Source organism: Triturus cristatus, chromosome 1_2 (assembly GCF_964204655.1).
Source record: "Triturus cristatus chromosome 1_2, aTriCri1.1, whole genome shotgun sequence".
Lineage (NCBI taxonomy): Eukaryota > Metazoa > Chordata > Amphibia > Caudata > Salamandridae > Triturus > Triturus cristatus.
In genome coordinates, this window is record NC_140580.1 from 302722895 (window position 1) to 302745472 (window position 22578).

At 46.8% G+C, this 22578-nt stretch overlaps 1 protein-coding gene across 2 annotated transcripts in view; it reads left to right on the forward strand.

Moving 5' to 3' along the window:
- Nucleotides 1-22578, forward strand: part of ASCC1 (activating signal cointegrator 1 complex subunit 1) — a 727350-nt gene that overhangs the window by 349733 nt on the left and 355039 nt on the right. For both annotated transcript variants that reach the window (XM_085603842.1, XM_085603843.1), the window contains one exon: nt 8393-8512. In XM_085603842.1, coding sequence (XP_085459968.1) covers nt 8393-8512 — 120 coding nt within the window. The remainder of the gene's footprint in view (nt 1-8392; nt 8513-22578) is intronic.

The window sequence follows — 22578 nt, forward strand, 5'->3', positions numbered from 1 at the left end:
GCTGATCTTAGTCCCGTAGGAGGCTCAGGCTGTTGCCAAATGGGAGAAATGCAAAAGAGTTCTTTCATGATTTGCTCAATCCCTCTCATGTCCAACACCAGATGGCATACCTGGTGGACTTTTCAGTGTTCGAATAAGCTTCTGGATCGTCCACTGTATGTATATACTGGTTTCCTGGCTCTTGGACACTCTTCAGAAAATTCCCATCCATTTCGGATTCATGACAGGTTTTGTAGAAGCCAGTCTGCTCTTGCTAAAAGCTCTATTACCTAGAATTCCCTGCTCACTGCTTCATCTCCACCCATCTAGATCAAGGATGGGTGGAGGAATTCAGCACACCTGCTAGCCTGCTTACACCTGATCCATGTGATCACAGGGAGCTCTTTTAAGCCGCAGTTCCCATCAGCCCACTGCTGGTCATTGTGGCAGTGTTCGTGTTTGCCTGACCCCTTGTTTCCTAGGCTTTTGCTATCCTTGTTTCCAGAGTTTCTGAGCCATAGTTATTCTTTGTTTCCTGTTCCTAAGCTGTGGTTTTTTTTTCTCTAACATATTTGTATTGATTTTGCTCAACAGATATACTTATAATGTAAGGCAAGATACAGACTGTCTATTCGTACAGTTTATGTCATTTGTGTTTACAGTAGTTATACAGCAGGTCTCAACAGCATTCTTAGGGAGGCTATACAAGCCGTGAAAAACGTTATGACATTTTTAGTTACAAATAATTAGGTCCATGGTTTCGAAACAGTGTGTATTTCCATCATACGAGTGACTCTGACCTAAACACAGCCACAATATGACATTAGAATATGCAGTCATATCTTTACATTTTACATCCAACCTACAATATCAAACTCCCCCATTCCTCCCACCCCCGGTGCTCGGCCCGCTTCCCGAGTAATAGCATATTCACATGTTTTAATCCGTCTCCTGTGCACCCATTTCCTCTGTAATACACTCCACTCGTTCCCCACCCCTTCCATGATAAGAGAACAATGCCGTCACATCCAGTTCCGGTCCCCCCTTATTCCCTGGGGAATTCAGTTAAGGAGCACCTGTCCGTTCTCAGTATGATAGTATATCTATCACGGTATATTCTTCCATCATCATATTCCAAGCCATAGATATTGGTGTTCTACGTAGTCCTGAGCTGTGGTTAATTCCCTTTTTGCGTGATCTAGCACTGCCTGCATTGCTACCTTGAATCCTGAGCTGTAGCTAAACCCTGTTCCTAAACTGGTACTAGATGCAGTCCTCCCTTGAATTCTAAATAAGTATACAAAACAGTGATAGATGGAATGCTTGAATTTATCTCAGCCACTGGTAATCACTCTGGGCCGCTTCCCAAGCCATAGTTATTTGGACCCAGCTACATGCAAATCAGTCTTGACCCTGCTCCAGTAGGAATAGCCAGCCAAAACTGCCAAGCCAGGACCTCTCTGAACTGGAACACAAGCAACCCAGGACAATTTCACCCTAGTTATGGGCTCATCAGCCAGGTACAGCTTAGTTCCTGTGACACAGTGTGCACAGGACCCATGTCTTGGCATACCCGTCTCACTTAGGGCGACACAATAAGTATACAAAACAGTGATGGATGTAATGCTTGAAGTAATCCCAGTCACTGGCAATCACTCGCAGTCCAGGCTGAACTGCCAAGCCAGGTCCTCCCTGAACCGGAACAGAAGCAACCCAGGAATTTTGAGCCAGCACATTTAGTGGACCCTTGAACTCTCTCTTTATGTATATACCTTCTTCCCTGTGCCTGCTTTCTTTCCCTTTCTTCCTTTTTCTAGTTTGCTACCTTCTTGTTCCCGCTTTCTTAGCTTTTATTTCCCTAGTGTGGTTTGTACTTACTTTCTGCCAAGTGTGCCCTTTGTTTTCCTTTCTTTTCTGTTAAGCACTCCTCCTTGCTTGTCCCTTGTCCAAGCGTGGGTGTGTATTTTGCTTTACACCATTGCTGTTACCGCCTTGCGTCTTCCTTTTTGATCGCCAGGATCTGTGGGCACAGTTGACAACCTTGGTGGTGTTTCTTGTCCACTGTGAGTATTGTCTTTGAGTTACTTTCATAACATCACCATAGGTATGAGCTCCACAGACCCTGCCTTTGCGTGTATATACTATATGTTGGCATTTGCAGTCAGTATCTGTAATAGTAATTGTGGGTGTGGAACTTACTAAGCTTCAGTCTTACTGTGTAGAGCTCCCGAGTGCTTTACCCCACATTCCCTTTATTGATAATGTTTATATATATATATATATATATATATATATATCAGCACAAAGTCCCATGGTAACTGCAACCAGCAAGGAACACACGGGCACAGACCACAATAGCAGGTGAAATCCAGTGTTTATTACATGCCAAAAATGGTCCACATAACGCGTTTCGGCCGCCGATTATAATGTTGGTTAGTCTGAATACCAAATTGCCTGTCTGTGTTGCCTGTCCCACCTGAGCCATAAACTCTCTTGCTCCCTTGTACAGAGCTTCCCTTTGGATCCCCTTTCTCCTTTGACTCTCTGTGTGAGATTGAGCAACTCTGTACCCCAGTATTCTGCCTACTTTGTCTACCCTGCCACCGGTTTTTGCCAGAGTCCCTGACAAGTTATCCATCAGATGTCGACTTGGCACGACTGAATCGCTAGGTAGAGTGATTTAATTGTTGGTGGCCTTTCTCTACTAAGCCTGGCTAAGAACATCTATTTTTTCAAGCGATATCCAGGCTTCCCTCATTGACATACCCTCTGATGTCTCTTGCCTCTTTGGAGACAAGGCGCATTCAGCACTGGAGCGCTTCAAGGACAGCAGGGCTACGGCCAGGTCCTTGTACTTGTTTATGCCCCCGTAAATCCTAATCCGCATTCTGCCCCTTTTGTGGCTATAGAAGGGGTCTCCAACCACACACATAACCTCCCAGTCACCATGGCCAGCAGGTTTCCCAATCCTTTTGTGGCCGAGGGCATGGTCCCAGCGACCACGTGGGATAGACGGTCAGGTCAGTTAACCACCACCCTGGCAGCCGCTGCCTCAAAACCTCTTTAGTCGACCATCATGGGCACCCAGCGAGAGGCAGGATACACCATCACCTCCCCCACTGGCGGTCAGTAATATCAGACCATTGGGTACTACAGATAGTCCAAAGAGGCTACTCCCTCCCCCTTTCTGACTTCCTCACCACTCATGCCACCCGATTGCTGGCGGAGGACCATCTCTCCTTGCTCCGTCAAGAAGTGCAGGCTCTCATGGCCAAGGGAGCCAAAGAGAGGGTGCTGGCATCAGAAGTAGGTTATGCTTACTATTCCCACTACTGTCTGGTGCCGTAGAAGGATGGAGGACTTCATGCTATCCTAGATCTGCGCCTTCTCACTCTCTTCCTAAAGAGGAGAATTTAAAAATGCTCATGTTCTCTCAAGTTTTGTCTGCTCTAGATCCAGGAGACTGGATGGTAGCGTTGGACTTGCAAGGTGCTTATTTCCCCGTCCTGCCAGCCCACAGACGCTATCTGTTTTTCACAGTGGGCCACGCGGACTTTCAGTTTGCTGTGCTACCTTTCGACCTTACCAGCGCCTCTCTGGTGTTTACCAGGGTGATGGCGGTGGTCGCAGCTCACCTGCAGAGGCTGGGGATATCAGTCTTCTCCTACCTCGACGAGTTGTTGAAGGCTGGCTCCCCAGGCAGTCGTGACCACCTTCAGACTATGGCAAACCTCCTGCACTCACTGGGGTTCACTAACAACATGCCTAAGCAATACCTGACCCCCTCTTGGACACTCATTTGAATCGCAGCTGTTCTGGACACAGTGCAGTTTCAAGCCTATTCTCCCAAGCGGAGAATCCATGATATTCCGGCTATGATACCAATGTTTCGGCCTCTATTCTGGATTTTGGTGAGCCTGACTCCGAGGCAGTTGGACCTCATGGCCTCCTGCAGGCGACACATACCAGCTGCATATGAGGGCTGTGCAGTGGGACCTGACGGCCTAGTGTGCGCAGCATCAGGAAAATCTCTCTGACATGCTCCAGATCTCGGAGGGAACTGCAAAAGACCTGCAGTGGTGGGTGATTGGGTCAGTGGCAGACCCATCTCCCTTCCACAACCAGAGTTGGCTGTAATGACAGATGCGTCACTTCTAGGCTGGGGATGCCATCTGGGAGAGATGAAGATCAGAGGACTCTGGTCTCTGGGGGAGTCCGAGCTTCACATACACCTGTTGGAGCTCTGGGCAACTCACTTGGCATTAAAAGCATTTCTTCTTTTGATCAAGGGAAGGCTGGTGCAGGTGTTCACGGACAACACCACCATCATAGGGTACTGCAACAAAAAGGGCAGGATTAGGTTGTGGATCCTTTCTCATGAGGCTCTGTGCTTCTGGACATGGCTGGAACGTAGAGCCATTTCCCTGGTGGTGCAGCATCTGGTGGGCTTTCTGAACCCCAGAGTGGACAAATTCAGCTGAAAATGCCTAATAGCGCCTCCACCCAGAGGTGGTGCACGGTCTCTTTCAGCAATGGGGAGAGCCTTGGTTAGATCTGTTCGCCACTGACAAGAAGCGCAATGTCAGCAGTTCTGCATGCTGGAGTTTCCAATGAGGCTCTTGCTCACAGATGCTTTTCATCTCAAGTGGAGATCTGGCCTCCTGTACAATTTCCTGTCAATACCACTCCTCCCAGAGTTCTCAAGAAGATCAGGAACAACTTGGCCCAAGTCATTCTTGTGGCTCTAGATTGGGCACGGAGAGTCTTTTATCCCAAGCTGTTGAGTATGATCTAGGTCCTCCAGTCAGGCTGCCTCTTTGGGAGGATCTTCTGTCACAGCAACAGGGCAGGGTTCTGCATCAGAACCTGCGCACCCTCCACCTGCATGCGTGGAGATTAAGTGGCGACAGTTGACCGCTTTCGACCTTCCTCCCGAAGTCTGTGATACTATTCTGTCAGCCAAGCGTCCCTCCACCAAGTAATTATACGCCTGCCATTGGGAGAAATTTATGTAATGGTGTGCTTCCCACAAAGTTGAACCCCTATCTGCACCTCTCTCACAAGTTCTCTTGTTTGCATTGTCTTTGGCCCAGCAGAGTTCTGCTTTGAACTCAGTTATGGGTTACCTTTCTGCAATCTCTGCATTCTTCCGGTTGCCGGACAACATTCTCTCTAAGTCACTTGTTGCGGCTAGGTTCCTTAAAGGCCTGCAACATATGTTTACACCTTCCCCCTTCATCATGCCTCAACCTGGTCCTCACTGTTTCATGTGTGAGCCAATTGATCGTCTGCACAATTGCCAACTTAAACTATTGACCATCAAACTGCCGTTTTAGAGGCCATAACATCGGCCAGGAGGTTCAGCGAACTGCAAGCTTTCTCTGTGCACCCTACTTACAACTCTTTTTATCCAGACAATCTGGTTCTACGGACGTATGCCTCCATCCTTTCAAAGGTTGTTGACAGTGTTCCAAGTTGGCCAGAACATCACCCTACCTACTTTCTTTACTCCTACTCATCCCTCCAAAGAAGAGGAGGGGCCCCACCACCTGGTCCCCAAAAGAGCTTTGTCATTCTACCTTGACTACGCAAGAGTTCTGGGTGGACGTTCAACTCTTCGGGGGTTATGTGGAAGTAAAAAAAAGGGAAAGCTATATAGAAGGGAACCATCTCATGATGGATTGTCCTGTGCATTAAGATCTGCTACGCATTGCCAAGAAACAGCCCCTGAAGGTTTGCGGGCTCACTCTACCAGAGCCAAAGCTGTGACTACTGCATTTGCGCACAGCATTCCTCTCCTGGACATTTGCCAGGCAGCGACATTGGATCTCCGACCCATGAAGAAGGGCTTTTAATGTGTTACATAACAGAGCGCACCAAAAAGTAAGCTTTTAGGAGACAGCTATCCTCTAACTGTGGATAGCTCTGTGCACTGTAAAGTTAGTTTATTTAAAAAAAGAAAAGAAAAGAAACGAGATCTGCCGACCCTGTTTTAAGGTCGACGGACTCTGAAATAGGAAGTCCCACCTCAGATTCTTCTACAATACAGTGCCCGACCTTCCTGTTTCCTTCTATAAAAGATTTAATGAATTAGAAGACCTTATTTTTACCTCTAAGCAGATGCCTATCATCACATTGTTCATAGTTGACCTCAGTTTTTCAAAAAGGGTCACCGTGTTCAGGCACCCAAACTCGAAGTTTGTGAATTCCAAAGAATGTAAGAGTGATTGCAGGACTTAATGTTATAAATACCAAACTTTCGAGCTCATCTGCCAACTTAAAGAATGTGAAAAAGTGAAAGAATGTTTTTATTTTGCTGAGAGATTACATATCCCTATTCTTAAATGAATGTGTTTCACAAATAGTTCCAGGTCTTGTACACGGTGATCATTGTGTGCTGACTGCTGAGTATGACAGGCACACCCATTTTGGTTTTAAACAAGAGAACATCATGGTTGCCACTGCATTCAAATATGGTAGCCATGGATGAGTGTGCATCTATGGCTGCCTTCATTGAAAACATTACAAACATATTGAAGGATGGGTACTATCATGAAGTCATTTCAGGACAGAAGAGTGCTGGTCCACCCCAGCTACAGAACCTAAAACAGCAAGCTGAAGATGAGGATTTGTTTGTCATGGAGACTTTGCAGCAAGCAAGGGAGAAATAGGTGTTCAATAGGAAAGTATCATGGTAACTGTGCGAGCATGCCTTTTTCAGTCATGAATATGCAGGGATGCACTCGTTCTGAAGTTCAACCATGAAGAGAGACCATAATGCAAAATGTGAGAATTAGTACATATAAAAATGTGTAAATGTGAATGTTCTGGTAGAGAAATACAAATAAGCAGATCCAGGCCTAAGATTTGAGGCCGTGTACTGCTTATAGTGTGAAATCCAGCTGTGTTGTGGTGGGCCAAACCCCAGAATTGGGTTGCAGCTTCTCGATAAGGACTATACAAAGCACTATGCAAAGTTAAACCAATAATTTGAAGTCAGTGATGCTTTTTCAAGTTCTATAGTGGCCCTTGAGTAAACAAAAAAGTGATAGATGGAATGCTTGAATTAATCTCATCCACTGGTAATCACTCAGGCCGCATGTCCCTGAATTATTATTTTGCACACTATGCCACCTCAGTTTGGACCCAGCCATATGTAAATCAGTATGGACCCTGCTCCAGTGGGAACAGTCAAGCCCAAACTGCCCTGAACCAGAACACAAGCAACCGGGAAAGAGTTTTGCCTTAGTTAAGGTTCATAAAGCTGGTATAGCTTGATTACAGTGACAGTGTGCACAGGACCATGTCTAGGTATACCCAAACCCAATTGGGACGACACATTAAAGTTTACAAAATTCAAGCATTCCATCCATTACCTTGTTGTTGTTCTTATTGCAGTTGACGGTTGGCCTGGTAGTTCGGGCTGGACTGTTCCATTGGAGCAGGGTCAAGACTGATTTGCATATGGCTGGTTCCGAACTGAGGTGGCATGGTGGGCCAAAAACGATTTCCAAAGGATGAGATTATTTCAAGCATTCCATCCATCACTTTGTTGTTGTTGCTGTAATGGCCCTAGGCCACTAAAGTTTTTTCAAAATTGAAAGGAACAATCAAAAATCAGATGAAAAAAACACAAACGTGGCTCACTGGTTAGAGGAGGCAGACCTGGAAGCAGAGGTCAGCCCAGGACCAGGGTTCAATTCCCGGCTCGGCTGGGTCTTGAGTCCATAAATGTCCATGGACTCGATAATTCTCGCTCCAGTGCATACTCAACTCATGGGTTCACACTCTGCGACTCTGGGCAATAGCTTGCTTAATCTCCACATGGGCCCCTCGCGGCGGGATGCCTGGCTTTCACCTTGCGGATGCCCTGCTGGGTTATCTCACAGGGGAATACCAGGACGGGTTCCCTAAGCAAGCGCTTAGAGACCGCTTGGTGATTTGCGCTATATAAATTCCTGCACATTTACATTTACATTTACATTTTGTGAGGACTGCCTATTTCGATAGAGGAAAAAAAACTTTCTATACATCTTCTTGCTTCCAGTTTTTGTGATTATGTAATTTGAAAGGTAACCAGTGATTTCATGTGTGAGGTCAGGAGCTGAGCATGGTGGGGTCTACTGCCGTTTTTTTGTTGTTGTTGTTGCTTTTGATTGATAAAAGTTACATCACTTTAGGTTTTGTTGTTTCCAGGAAGATTTTGTATTTTTTAACATACTTTACTGTTTTACAAGCAAGAGAAATCATGTTACCCTTCTTTTCCTGTGATATACATATACAGGTACATACCCTCTGTGTGCTTTATTGTTAAATTCAAAATTATTTCTTTATGATGTAGTTAACAGTAGCCATAAGGCTCCACAAGTGAATAATTATGTTAAATGTTTGCATTTCACCATTTTCTTTTCAGTAAATATGTTGGTGGTAATTCTCTCAAGTTGGAGGTAGCTGGAATAGAGTACATGAACGACGACCCTGCAATGGTGGATGTCCTGTATGCAAAGGTCCGGCTGAAGGATGGATCTGAAAAGTGAGTTGAGTTCTGAAAAATGTCCTTCATGAATTATTTAGACTACTGTCTAGCTAAACTTACATCTGAGCAGGGGGGTTTCAGCAGCTTTACAGTGAACTGTTGATCTGCTGCCCAGTAAAATGAGCATTTAGGACTTGAAATTTTGAATTCTTGTTGTGATGGCTCCTAAACCAAGGTATTCCCCATCTTATTAGTATAGCACATCATTATTTCATGTCTCTGTGATAAGATAAAGTGAGAGCATGCTCATACACAACTAGTGGTGTTTTTTCATGTAGCTTTGGTGAGTTTAGGAGACTTAATGTGGAATAAATGCCAGATCTAAATGAGTAGATGGTGTTTATTGTCACAATTGACCTAGACCCAACAATACAGAGTATGCACTAGCCCAAAGAGAAACTTGGTTAATTTTATAGTTCATTTAATTTGGGACCAGCTCAACAGAAACATATGTGCCGTTGTGAGTTTACGTATGTAGAGACTTCTCGAGCTCCTTGACGTCTTCATTTGTTAAAACAAATGTCTCTGACATCACAAATATTCTGTTTGCAACAATCTCAAGCCTCCATCCTTGAGAACGTTGAACAACACCAGAGCCTCAATTGGTTTCTCATCTGGTATCCGCCTCTAAAGCGGTTTTGTTGGAATAACCTAAAGATTGTTGGGAGTCATTAAATCTCCACTCTCACCCAGTTCAAATGAAAAAGCTTCATGTCCTTCATTCTCTTAATAAACCTAGCGTTCTTGTATTCCCCTCATAAACCTCTCTAAGAACTGACCAAAGAAATAATTTGCAACCATCAACCTCAAACTATTTAATTCCTTCCCTCTCAAATTTAATAAATGCAGAAGCAATGCATTAGCCTTTTGTCATGCATAATAAAATGAATACATTTAGAAAGAAATTATCTCTAATATATCGTCTCCTATATTTGTGCAAAAACACCCCTAATCCTCTTTCCTCAACCTACCACCAAGCTGATCTCTTGTAATTCTTCACTCTTCTCTCTCACATATGAAACTCTTTATCATGCTCTGATAATCATATCTCTCCAGGCATTACCAATTACCTGGTCATTCTCCCTAATCCGTTGTCTCTCCATAATTTCCTTCTTCAAAGTGGTATTGAACTAAAGTATGTTAAAGTTGCGCACACAAAGTGCTTCTTTTAAAAAAAAAGACCCAACCTGGTTTACACTAATGTTGAGAACTGATGTCCCATCTATGGGTCATCCTTTCTTACTAGAGATAATGAGAAATGTGTTCAGAAAAATGAAATAGAGTTTGTGTTTCATTCTTGTTTCAGGGAGGCCGCAGTGAAAAATTTGTGACTCTAATGTTGATGTATTGCACACTTTTGATGAAAGACACACCAGTCTTAAAATATTCTTGCTTTTAACTGTCACATTCTACAATGTATACAATCATATTTTCCTGGACGCTCAAAAATTCAGTATTGGCATTGAGCGAACAACCACCTTGAAATAGGTTCATTCGTATCTTTTATAGCACTTCTAACTAGTCCCTCACGATCTAGTTTTAGCACGCATCCTTTACAATATCTGTGTTGAACCAGCAGTTGAACTTCTTAAAGATTATGGCAGTTTGTTTCATCAGTACAACTATAGCACCACTATGGCACCAATAGCAAATTGGAGTCACCTGAATACACCTCATTATTCAATATTCCTTGCATTGCATCCAAAAATGGATGAACAAAAACACTTAGAATGCAAAACATATAAAGACTAGATTTCTTCTCCTTATCCTGAAGTGTACCCACTGAACAAACTATTTTGGTTTGGAACCAGTTTGGAACCTTAAATCAGCTGCTATCACTGTCGTCTTGGATACTGCTGCCTTATTCCTGGCTTCATTCTTGATGGAAACTTGGACCTCAAAGGACACATCCAGGCAATACCAGATTTAATTTTCCTAAATTCCAGATTTTAAAACACATTCTATCCCCTCTAAATTGTAGTTGTGGCCATAGCTATCTCTTGACTTGCTTTTTCTAAGCTCTTCTCACCGCCTTCCTTAAAACAGAGTTGCCGCTCTATGAGGTGTTCTTCTTGCTGCTGCCACGTTTCATGCCCATGTGAAAGTGTGCCCTAATCACCCCTCTCTGTCCTCATAGTCTCCATAGAAACTGCACATCTGATGTACAAAACCTTAAGCCTCCAAACTCTGGGTAGCTCTCTGAGCTATGAATATGAAAAAACCCTTGCATAATATTCTGCAAAAGTAGCAGATCTCCCTCCATTTCTCTTTTTAAGAAGAAAGTGCTTTGCAGATCATTCCCCACAAGTGTTCCCCAAACCTCTTCATATCAGGAATGCCCCAGCTTTTCAAAATGTTAAATCACTCTTAAAGAATATGTTTCTGTGAAACTTCTCCGTTGACATCTTTATCTCACAATTCCTGCCTACCATTATAGGGTAGCTTTTCCTTTCTTTTCTTTGACTCCTAAGTAGGCTTGGCCTCCAGATATTGTCCTCTCCCTGCATACAATATTTCCTCACTATGTTATTTTTGCTCATAGATAATCATCATCTTGATGTTCTATTCCTCACGGAAACATGGACCCACTCCGACTGCAACATAGATCTGGACTGGGCCTGTCCACAAGACTTCAAGATCCTGCATCTCCCTCGACCTAAGGGGCGGGGCGGTGGTGTTGGTGCAATCTACAGAGCATCTTGGTCAGTCAAAACTATTGCCATGGACCCAGTGGTCGGGACCGAAATACTCGGCCTTTCAATGGATTGTCATCTCGGTACTACCTTCACAGCGGTGATTTGTTACCGTCCGCCGGGAACGTTTAACGCTACTCAGCAGCAGTCGCTTCTCACCACCCTCACCAATATGGCTACCTCCCACAACAACTTGATTGTCCTGGGCGACTTTAACCTTTGGCCCAACGGCAGCCTAGATTCCGCCCTCAATAATCTCCTAGTGTCTTGCGAAGGAATGAAACTCTCCCAGCTAGTGGACAAACCCACTCACATAGCAGGGCACCAGCTAGATTTAATTTTTTCCTCCCCACAGCTGGCTACTCTGAGCGACATTCTACCAATGTGCTGGACTGATCATGCCCTGATCAAATTTCACATAGTAGGCAGCAGGTATGGCAAACCGGCTTTCCACGGTCATATACCTCCATACAGAGACTGGAAGGTCCTAGACAAACTCAGACTGAATGGCCCAGTGTTTGAGGTAGAGGACAGTTTCTCTACTACACAATCGGTGGAGGCTAACTATCTATCCCTTTGTTCAAGGATTTCCAGCACTGCGGAACACCTCGTCCCTCTGAAAAAGGGTAAACCCCAGAGACGAGCACCGGCCCCCTGGTTTGATGACTCCTTAAGAGCTCTCAAACTAGCTTGTAGGCATGCTGAGAGAAAATGGAGGCAGGATTACTCTGACACTCATAAAACCATCTGGAAAACACACCTTCGGAAGTATAAAACTGCCATTGCCCTAAACAAGACGAAACATTACTGCTCTATTATTTCCAATGCCACAAACAGCTCAAAGAGTATTTTTCAAATACTCAAAAATCTGACCAACCCGGATTGTGTTACTTCCACACAACCTCCCACCCAAGCCCTCTGCGATAATCTTGCAGTGTTCTTTATCAATAAAATAAACACCATTATCCATAACCTGGAATCACCCCCCTTATCTGAAACCGATGAATTGCCGAGACCAGACACCAGCCCTCGGAACCTGTCGCTCCCCGGCTCTGGCCCTCTAGCTAGAATGGAGGTATTCCCTCCGATCCCGGCTGTCGAGTTTGAAAGACTTGTGCTTGGTATTACTTCGGGCTCCCCACTTGACCCCCTACCCCCAAAAATATGGAAAAACTTTGGTATGGAACTTTTCGACACCTTGCGCCTAATCTGCAATCAGTCCCTGCAGAGTGGCTTTGTTCCCACCCCTTGGAAACAGGCACTAGTCACTCCCCTTTTAAAGAAACCCTCCCTGAGCCCAGACTGTCTTTCCAATTACCGACCCATTTCCCTGCTGCCTTTTCCAGCGAAGGTCGTCGAGCGTTGGGTCAGTTCATGTCTGTCCACCCACCTGGAACAAAATAACCTCCTTGACGACTACCAGTTTGGTTTCCGTCCCGCCCACGGCACAGAAACAGCAGTTTTGACTGCCATGGAAGACCTTCGAATGCGTGCAGACAGGAACCAGCCAGTGGCTCTGATACTGCTGGACCTGTCTGCCGCATTCGACACGGTCAACCATGCTAGGCTGCTGCAGAGACTTATGGAAGTGGGAGTGGAAGGCACTGCATTGCTTTGGCTTCACTCCTATCTTCGGGACAGAAGACAGGCTGTCTCTCTCTCCCCTTTTCGGTCCGCCTTTGCAGCAGTTCCCCAGGGAGTCCCCCAGGGCTCCTCCATCAGCCCTATCCTCTTCAATGTGTATCTTATACCGCTAATCAAATTGATCCAATCATTTGGGGTCAAAACAATTAATTACGCGGATGACACACAGCTCATCCTCTCGTGGGAAGGTGAAGATGCCATTCCGTTCTCAACCTTCCACGACTGCTTAAGAGAGACGGCCGGATGGCTACATAGTAACTCCCTCCAGTTCAACGCCGCGAAAACGGAGGTCCTGTTCTGCTCCGGCACTAAGATACCCCGTCAGTTCCCACATGAATTCTGGCCCCCGGAGTTCAGTGTTAAACCTCTACCAGTGCCTTCCGTGCGCAACCTGGGAGCCATGTTGAACAACAACCTAAGTATGGAAACCCAGGTGACAAAAACTGTGGGGATCTGCACTGCCCTGCTTCGATCACTGCGGAAAATCTTGCCTCTTCTCCCGGCACAAGCCAGGGCGTCGATAGTCAGGTGTACGATACTCAGTCGCCTTGATTATTGCAACGCCCTGCTCCTGGAGTCTCCAGTCACGATGCTGGACCGACTTCAGCGAATTCAATCTGCCGCCGCCAAGCTGGCTCTTGGCTGGACGAGAAGGGCCTCAGCCACAGCTGCTCTGGCTGAGCTCCACTGGCTGCCCCTGAAACAAAGAGTGGCATTCAAGTCCCTCTGCATTGTCTTTAAGGCTCTGCACGGACTTGGACCCAAACCTCTGCAAGCCCTGTTCCAATGGTACACACCTGCGAGAAACCTACGTTCTTCTTCTGCTTGTCTGGTAAAGGTACCCAGATTTAACAGAACTAGAACAGGGGGCCGATCGTTCAGCGTAGCCGCGGCCAAGCTTTGGAACACCCTACCCACTGACATACGTCAGACTCCACAGCTTCTCCCTTTTAGGAGACGCATTAAGACTTGGCTCTTTCCCAAATAAACTGTCAGCCCGACTGTTCTCCCGGTCTACCGTCAACAGAGTATTTTCCAGCGCCAGGAAGCCTGCAAGGTGTCAGTTCGCGCTTTACAAATTCTCTAAATAAATAAATAAATTTCAGTGTATCTGTACAGAGCTAAACCATGTCATGATCTTCCAGACTGTATTTCCATTGACTTTCCCTTACTGCCTTTTTCACCTTCATGCTATGATTCCTTCCTTATCCATCTTTCGTTCCAACCCTGCCAAACGCTCGTTGCTTTTGTCATTTTTATTGTGTTTTTCTGTAATGCCACTGTCATTTTGTGCTAGATTTTTTGTTTTGACCCCGGAAGGCAGATTTGCTGGTTTTTCACCACTTTTGACAGGAGCACAGTATAAGCTCTAGGCTCGCCTCCAACATCTGTAGTGACTGTTAAGTATCTTGGGGCCCTGCTGCACGCTCACCAAATGATGACTGTGTCTTCATGATGTCAGTCTTAAACTACATCTAGGCATTTTGTTTTAGTTTTGATTGTATTTCTTATACCTTGCTACTTCTCATTTGCAATTGCTGCCAGTAATGACCATTTAAAGCTGTGTTGTACTTTATCCTTCATGCTTTTTAGTTAGGTTCAGTACACCCATTAATTGGTTTATTACTTTTCTTTGCTGCGACACAATTGTGTTGGCACAATGCCATGTTAAATTTCTCATCTATTGTACAGCGTTCTGAAATACTTTTGTGTGAAGTTGGTGCTATATGAGACAGTAAAAAATGTTCTGTCTTTTCAAGTAAGAATTTTCAGTTTTGTTAAGGACACTGAGGTGAGGATTATCTATTCTCTTTTCTTTACTAACCCAACAGCATCTCTAAATAACGAAAGGAACTGAAAACGACAAGTAGCAGTAGGCTTAGTTGGAAAAATCCTGCTGCTAGGGATTCCACTTCCTGGAGGAAGACTCACAAAGCATTGCTTACAGGTCTGGACAGAAGTGGGTGTAGACACAGTGGGTGCCCTATTTAGTGACAATACACTTCTAGATCATGGGAACTTCATGCGCATTACAGGGGCGCTAGGACACCTAAACTTAACGCATGCTATGGTAATACATTATGTGAAGAAGACTTGGGCCCCTCAGCGACTGGAGCCCGCACCACACAAATTAGTCCATACACTGTACTATATGGGAGCGGGGCGACACCTTATAAAATGGCAATATATAGGTATCCTTGCTCAGGCGTCAACCCCCCTCACTGATTTGAGGGCAAAGTGGTAAGACGCTATTGAATGAGATATATTTGATAAGGCTTGGGCAAGTATACTAGAGCATCCCAAAAGAGTGTCCCGAAATGCCAAATTTAAATTCATACAGTGTATGATATTGCACAGGTCTTACTTAACCCCACGCACCTACACCGTATGTGCCCGGATACTCAACATCATTGTCTGCGCTATAAGAAGGTAGAGGCAGGTTTCACACATATGCTATGGGCATGCCCTCGCCTTAGAAGATATTGGGGGGGGGGGGGTACGAGCGCTGTGATGGAGGTCACACACCTGCAGATCGCAGACAATGTAGAAGAATGTCTGTTGGGACTCCGCAAGCGCTCGAGCGCCCAGAGGGTACAGCTTCGTTTTCTGGATCTTGCCCTTATATTAGCAATAAGAACCATAACGATGAGGTGGAAATCTGTGAGGTCCCATGCACTACCCACATGGTATGCTGAGGTTGTTCGATGGAGTAGCGCCGAAAGTGCGGCAATTAGGCGAGAAGTTGCGCAGGCACCCAATCTCCATGGAATGGGACGTCATGCTAGAGTCTTTTAGGGCCATAGACCTCAACCCGCAACCCGCAACACGATACTCCAGTAACACTGTAGCTAACCCCTGCCACAGCGCTGACCAGGGCAGCCAGAGGACTACAGGTGGACACATATTCCCACACAGGGCAAAGTTGAGCAAAATAAAGTGAAAATGAGCACGGTGCACTACCCGAATGCGCAACAGCTACTTCACTATCCAGATTTGATGGGCCAGAACACGGGGGGGGAGGTGGTAGGAAGGGTAATAATTAGTAGTTATGTTGATAGCCTTATCCTGTTTAGGGCGTTTTTCTCTATTGTTACATTATGCAGTATGACATTGCGACAGTGTGTACTTTTGATGTGCTTATATGTGTATACTGTACCGACTCTGATACAGTGAGTCAGCTGTATAAAACCAAAAATGCCAAAGAATAATGTTTGTAACTACTATATATCGCTTTATGGCAATCAATAAAGTTTGTGTTAAAAGAAAACCTTTTCTATGAGGCCTTATTATGTGGTGCGGTAAGACTCCCCTGGCCTGCAACCTTTTATTTTTTTTAAATCTGTTTATTGAACAGCTGCTATAATACACATTGAGTCCCCTATACAGGGTTGTAGCGGACAGCAAGGATTACTAACAACAAAAGTCTTTTTCCCGCTTCCCATAATGCAAAAGAACTGCTCTCAGAACAACCCATTACCCTCAACCCCCAGTTCCCATGGCACAAAAAAAAAAGAAACAGTGACCTCTATACAACCATCTCAGCACAGTCGGCAGTAGTACAACATGTGGCAGTCCCAAGAGAAACAAATCAAGAGTTTCGGAAGACATCAACTATAATAAATCTGGGTTACTTAGAAGGTACACAGAGAGCAGTGCCTAAAAGTCTTTAGGGCGTGATGATTCCGGTAGTTCCTCAGCGCAGATCTCAAGTTGCTCCTTGCAGTAGAGCAATTCGCGGACCCACTTCTTCAGTGTTGGGGCGAGTTTAGAGCCCCAGCATTGTGCCACCGCTCTCTTAACCAGTAAGGTCGAAACAGCCACCAGTCTACGGTTACAGGGTTTAAGAGACTTTACCCAGCCCAATAAGCAAACCTCGGGTGTGCATAGCACCGGTTCCGACACCACCTTCGTGAGCAGGTTCGTTACCTTATCCCAGAAACTATATATACTTTTACAATTCCATGCCAGATGCAAAAAGCCAGCACCCCCCGTTCACAGGGAACACAACAGGCACTCTCTCACAGACTGAAACGCATCAATTGTAATGGGGTATAGTATAACTGGTGCGGGTATTTAAAATGGATAATGCAGAGGTTACAGTTTGCCGTTAGTCGGCCTTTTGGGGCGCAGCAGAACTTCCACATATCCAGCGACAGAAGTACCCAGTAGCGCCAACCATTTATTATATGAAGGGGAGTCACACTGATCTCTTTAACAAAGGGACGCATTATACAGCTTCGTTACCAGGCCTGCGCGATCCGCCCCTCCCAGCACCACCTGCAGCACCAGCAACGGCTTGGGCTCTTCCGGGTAATCGGGATAGATGGATCGTATTGCCTGCCGCACCCGCACATAAGTGAATCCAAGCATCAACCCCCGGTCCTTGCCAACTTGTATATCAAAGAGCGATCTGAACCGGCCTTGTTTATAAAAGTCTCCTAAGTGTGCTATTCCCACCGCACCTAGAGCTTTAAGAACAGCCGGCTCTTGTGCAGCTGAGATACCTGGGTGCGCTGCAAGCGGTAGTGTAGGGGCATAGAGATACTGCAATCGAGCACGTGTCGCGAGCATCTTCCACAGTGCAAAGTGCAGGATTAATTTCAGTCCTGGGTCCACCCCCACCACCAGTAAGGGCAGTCGCGGCAAGAGCTAACGGAAGCACAGCGTCGGCCTCGATAGCCACATGCGGTTGGAATTTCTGTGGGAAGTACTAGTAATGAACAAACTGGGCTTGTGCGCAGAGAGAGAATATAAGCGTAGATCCAGGGCCTCAAAACCTTCTCGCTCAAACGGCAACACCAGAACCTCCCAGCTACATCGAGGCTTCTTGCAACCCTACACAAAAGATAACAGCGCTGACTGAAGAGATTGGAACACCGCGAGATTGAGGCGAATGGGAATATTAATGAACAAATAGAGTAGTATGGGCAAGAAGGTCATTTTGACCACTGCAATGTGGTCCGCTAACGACAGTGGGAGTTTGGCCCATCGCGCTGCTCGATCAGTAATGTGGGTCAAGGCGCAGCCATAATTCTCAGAGATAACCACCTCAGGGTCCCTGTGCAGCCATACCCCTAAATATTTGACTGGGTCAGTTGACCATGCTAATAACAAGTCTAGCTCCATGCGCTGCGTACCCGCGGTGAGCGGGAATACTGTCGATTTTGCCCAGTTTATGCTCAGCCCTGAAAAACGCTCGAATTTGATATACTCACGGACAAGCCTGGACGAAACATTTCGGGTTCTCGGACATATAGAAGCATATCATCTGCGTATATTGAGACCACCACTGGTTGTGTCTAAACCTTAACGCTACCTGATCGTGGCATTGTCGCAGCTTGCAATCCAGTGGCTCCAATGTCAGCGCGAAAGGCATCGGTGGCAGGGGGCACCTCGTGGAATAGGAAACGCAGCAGAAACCCATGCCGCAGGATCCTCATATAGCAGATGTATCCTCTTAAAAAAAAAAGGGAGGTAGCCCCATTCGGAGTAGGACTGTGAACATAAACTCTCAATGCAGGGAATCAAATGCTTTCGCTGCGTCAAGCAGCACAGCAACTGCTACAAGTCAGCCTCGAAATAATGCAAGCTGGAGAAAACCGTATGTAAATTATGCGCCGTCGACCGGGCAGGGACAATCCCCGACTGATCCGGAAGGACAAGGTTGGGGATAAGTGGCTGAAGCCATCATTTTCGCCAATATTTTGGCATCTATATTTATGATGGTAAGGGGATGGTAGGAAACGCACCGATTAACAGGCTTATCAGGCTTAAGTAGCATCACCAGGAGGGCCTCTTTGAACCTCGGGGGCAGAGTGCCGCTATCATACACCTCCGCGAAGAGGTCCAAGAGTCTGGGCGCCAAGTCGTCCGCGTAGGCCTTGTAGAACTCACTAGGGTGTCCATCCAAGCCCGCTGCCTTACACGTGGGCAGAGACATAACGGCCAACTTTACATCCTCCACGTCAAAGGGCTGTGTGAGGTACTCACGTTGGTTAAGAAACAGCCATCCCAATGCGACATCATCGAAATAAGTATTTATATCGTCGGCTGGCGCCTGCGTCCGATTCTCATTGAGGTTGGAGTAGAAGTCTAGCACCACCTCGCTGAATTCAGGGGAAGTGTGGTGCGCCTGCCCCTCTGGGTCTAGCATTTCTGTGATATTATCTTGGCTACGAGGAGCAACCAGTTTCTGAGCGAGCGACTAGGGCGACCCCCCTCCCCATAGTATCGAGCAGTGGAACGTCTAGACCTGTGCGCCAGTTCTTGGTCCACTGTAGCATTATGCTCCATGACCAGCTCACGGATAATGGCCAGAATGTTTGAAACTGGATTTTGGGCACACTCGCGCTCCAGCGCAGAGATTTCATCCGCCAGTTTGTTTATATGCCGGCGTAGGTCCTTCAAGACCCTGGCCTGTGCCCCCATGCAGACGCCTCTGATGGTGACTTTAAACGCCTTCCACAAAACCCCAGCACTGTCCACTGAGCCAGCGTTTTCTTTAAAAAAGTTACTAATAGCCGCGCCTACTGTGCATCTGAACACCTGGTCTGTAAGGGAGGAGGGCTGCGGTCGCCATTGAAACAGGGGGGCTCGCATGCAGGAGTCTGTATCTCCAGCAGCACGGGGGAGTGATCTGACAATGCTTTGGCAAGATGGCGTACATCAAGAACCCATGTGCATGCAAGCTCCGAAAGAAGCCAATAGTCCAAGCGGGACCTTGTACCATGGAAATTAATGTACTTTCACGAGTGCCCGGGTGTCTCATGCGCCAAACATCACGTACCGCTCCTGCATCCAGGAAACCCAATAACGCCTCAGAGGCCTGACTGCGTCGCATCGTCCCGCTGCCCTGTCTAAGTGCCCGTCTAGGCAGGCCTTGAAGTCACCCCCCTACTCCCAGATCCACTCAGCCAGAAGGAGTTTTGAAATACGGCGCCAAACGTCTGCAAAGAAGGATGGGTCGTCGACATTTGGGCCGTAGATATTCACCAGTAGGACCCCCGCGCTACCAAGGTGACCATGAACCAGCGCTACCCTGCCCTGAGTATTGGTCTCTGTATGAAGCACAGTGAATGGGACCCCTTTCTTCACCAACGTCATCATTCCCCGGGCATAAGAGGAATATGAGGAAGCTACTCGCAGCCCCGCCCAGCGGGAGCCAACAGTCTTCTCCGAGTGCTGCGTAAGATGCGTTTCCTGTAAGAACGCCATCCTGGACATCTAGTCTGTCTAAGTGTGCCAGGATGGATCGTATCTTCTTGGGACTATTTAAGCCACGCATGTTCCATGTAAGGAACTTTGTTACTGCCCATGGAAACGCAAGCTCAGGTGTAATCAGTAACGCGAGAGAGAGCATGGACACCAAACCACAGAGGCACATTAAAATTTCAATATGAGAGTGCCAACAGACCTCCCCTGCCCACCCCCCCCCAAGCCCCCACCCACTTCAGCGATCCAAAAGTGCCAAAACCATCCCATCCCGAAATAAACAATCCCCAACATGGAGAACAAAATGAGCGTAACGTTTGTTGCGGAACACCCATGGGGGGAACACCAGAGTGCTACTAACCTCCCACAGAGTAGGAGGTGGCTGATCTGGGCGAAGACATGTGCGAGGATATACTAACAGTGACAAAAGACAATGCATTAAATATATTCAGTACAAAAGAGGTGGCATTCCCTACAGGATAGCAAATTAGAGGAAAAGGATCACAGTGAACGTCTGCAGCAGATATCACTCCAAAGGTAGGGCGAGCAAGTAACATACTGCATCCCCGTACAATCAGCCAACACTTGAGCGCCGGTAACAGGAGAGATTCCAGTAGACAGCAGCCACCCCGTCGTGATCTGCATCAGAGTAGAAAGGGGAACGACACATCTCAGTACGTTAAGTTGGGTCCAGGCCCATCAAGAGGACTAAAGTGAAGGGCAGGGACCGGCTCCCCGTCACAATCAGATCCTGCAATAAAGGAGGATGAGCATGCAAGCACATACAGTGTAGCAAAAGTCAACAGGTAATAGCCAGTATAAATACAACCAGTCGACATCATGAGCCTCAGGGCACAACAAGAAGTCAGAGCGTGGTACAGCTGCCCCAGCGGTACCCACAGTCATATAACAGGCCCAGACACATCATCACAGCTCCCCGTTGTCCTGATCCACAGGCGCCTCAGATCTTCTTCGCTTCAACTTCTTGACATGATCCATTGCCGCCTTAGGGAACGTGAAAATTTTACAATCCCCATCTGGACCTACCCGTAAGCGAGCGGGGTACAGCATGGCATATGGAATGCCTTCTGTCTGCAGGATTTTTTAACTGCGCCAAATTCACGTCTCGCTGACTGGACTGCAACCGTAAACTCCGGGAAAAAAGACAGTGTATTTCCTTGGTGATTAATTGTGCCCTTTTCTCTCGCAAGCCTCAGGATGACATCCCGGTCCCGATAGTTCAGTAGGCGGGAAATTATAGGGCGAAGCGGGGCGCCAGGAACAGGCCGTGCAGCCAGCGAACGATGGGCATGCTCCACTATAAACATAGGAGAGAGATTTTCGGGGCCAAATATGTACTTGACCAGACACTCAATAAAGGTCTCCATCCTACCAGTGTTGGTGGATTCCGGAAGGCCTATGACGCGGATGTTGTTGCAGCGTGACATGGCCTCCAAATCTTCATTTTTTGCTTGGATATGCGCCAAGACCTTTTCCATGTAAAGCGCCTTGTCCATCACCTCGCCGCGGCCACCTTCGTTTGTGGAGACGCGCAGCTCTAGTTCCCCCATCCTTGCGTTTTGCTTCTCCAGCTGGGATGACATATGGACCAGTCTGTGATTCACCGCCGACATGGTCCCTTCGATGGATTGGGGACTCTTTTGCATGGCAAGCAGAGTTGCATCTAGCGTGGAGGGGCCTTCTCCCTGGACGTCCGAATCCGAGGCCACCCTTTGCTGCGACTTAGTGGACTTTTGCGTCTCAAACGTGAGGCGAGGCTGCATCTTGTCGGTTCTGCCCATGTCTGCCGCTAACAAGATGAAGGAGAATCCCCCTGCTCCGCAACCGGGTCCCAGAGGCACAAGCACCACAGCCAGCGGGCGCAGTCGTATCGCACAGCAGATCACCACTCTACACGTAGCTCGATGGGGCACAACCACCTCCTGGACCCAGCAGATATAGCAGGGCACAACAGCTGGCCAGTCCCAGGTGATATCCAGCAGACACCAGGCTCAGATGTTACCAGGCACTATAGGCGAGTGTCTGAAACCGATCTGCCCTGTCCCTACAATGCCGCTGACAGGGTGCAGTCACTGTGTGATCAGAACCGATGTACCTACAACAGGATCAATGAGGCATCCAAACGCACCGTCAGTCACACATAGGGCACATGGGGGTGTCTGGCATAGATGATAGAGGGGGCTCGATGAAATATCAGCCAATGCGCACAGGAAGAGGTCGCATACCTCACATAAGGCCAGTTTCAAGTCGAGGGTGAGGACCCGCTCCCGCTCCATAGGCCGATCAATGGATATAGCGGCATGGATTAGCAAATTTAGCGGCACAAATATGGAAATTTAGCGGCACAAATATGGAAATTTAGCGGCATTTTTGCGGCACTTTATTTGACTCATAATCATTCATTGTCAGCCTTAAATCAATGGAAACTGTTTTAGCAGAGAATTCAGCTTTGAAATAGGCAAACTGGGATATCGAACATAGTAAGCAGCCCAC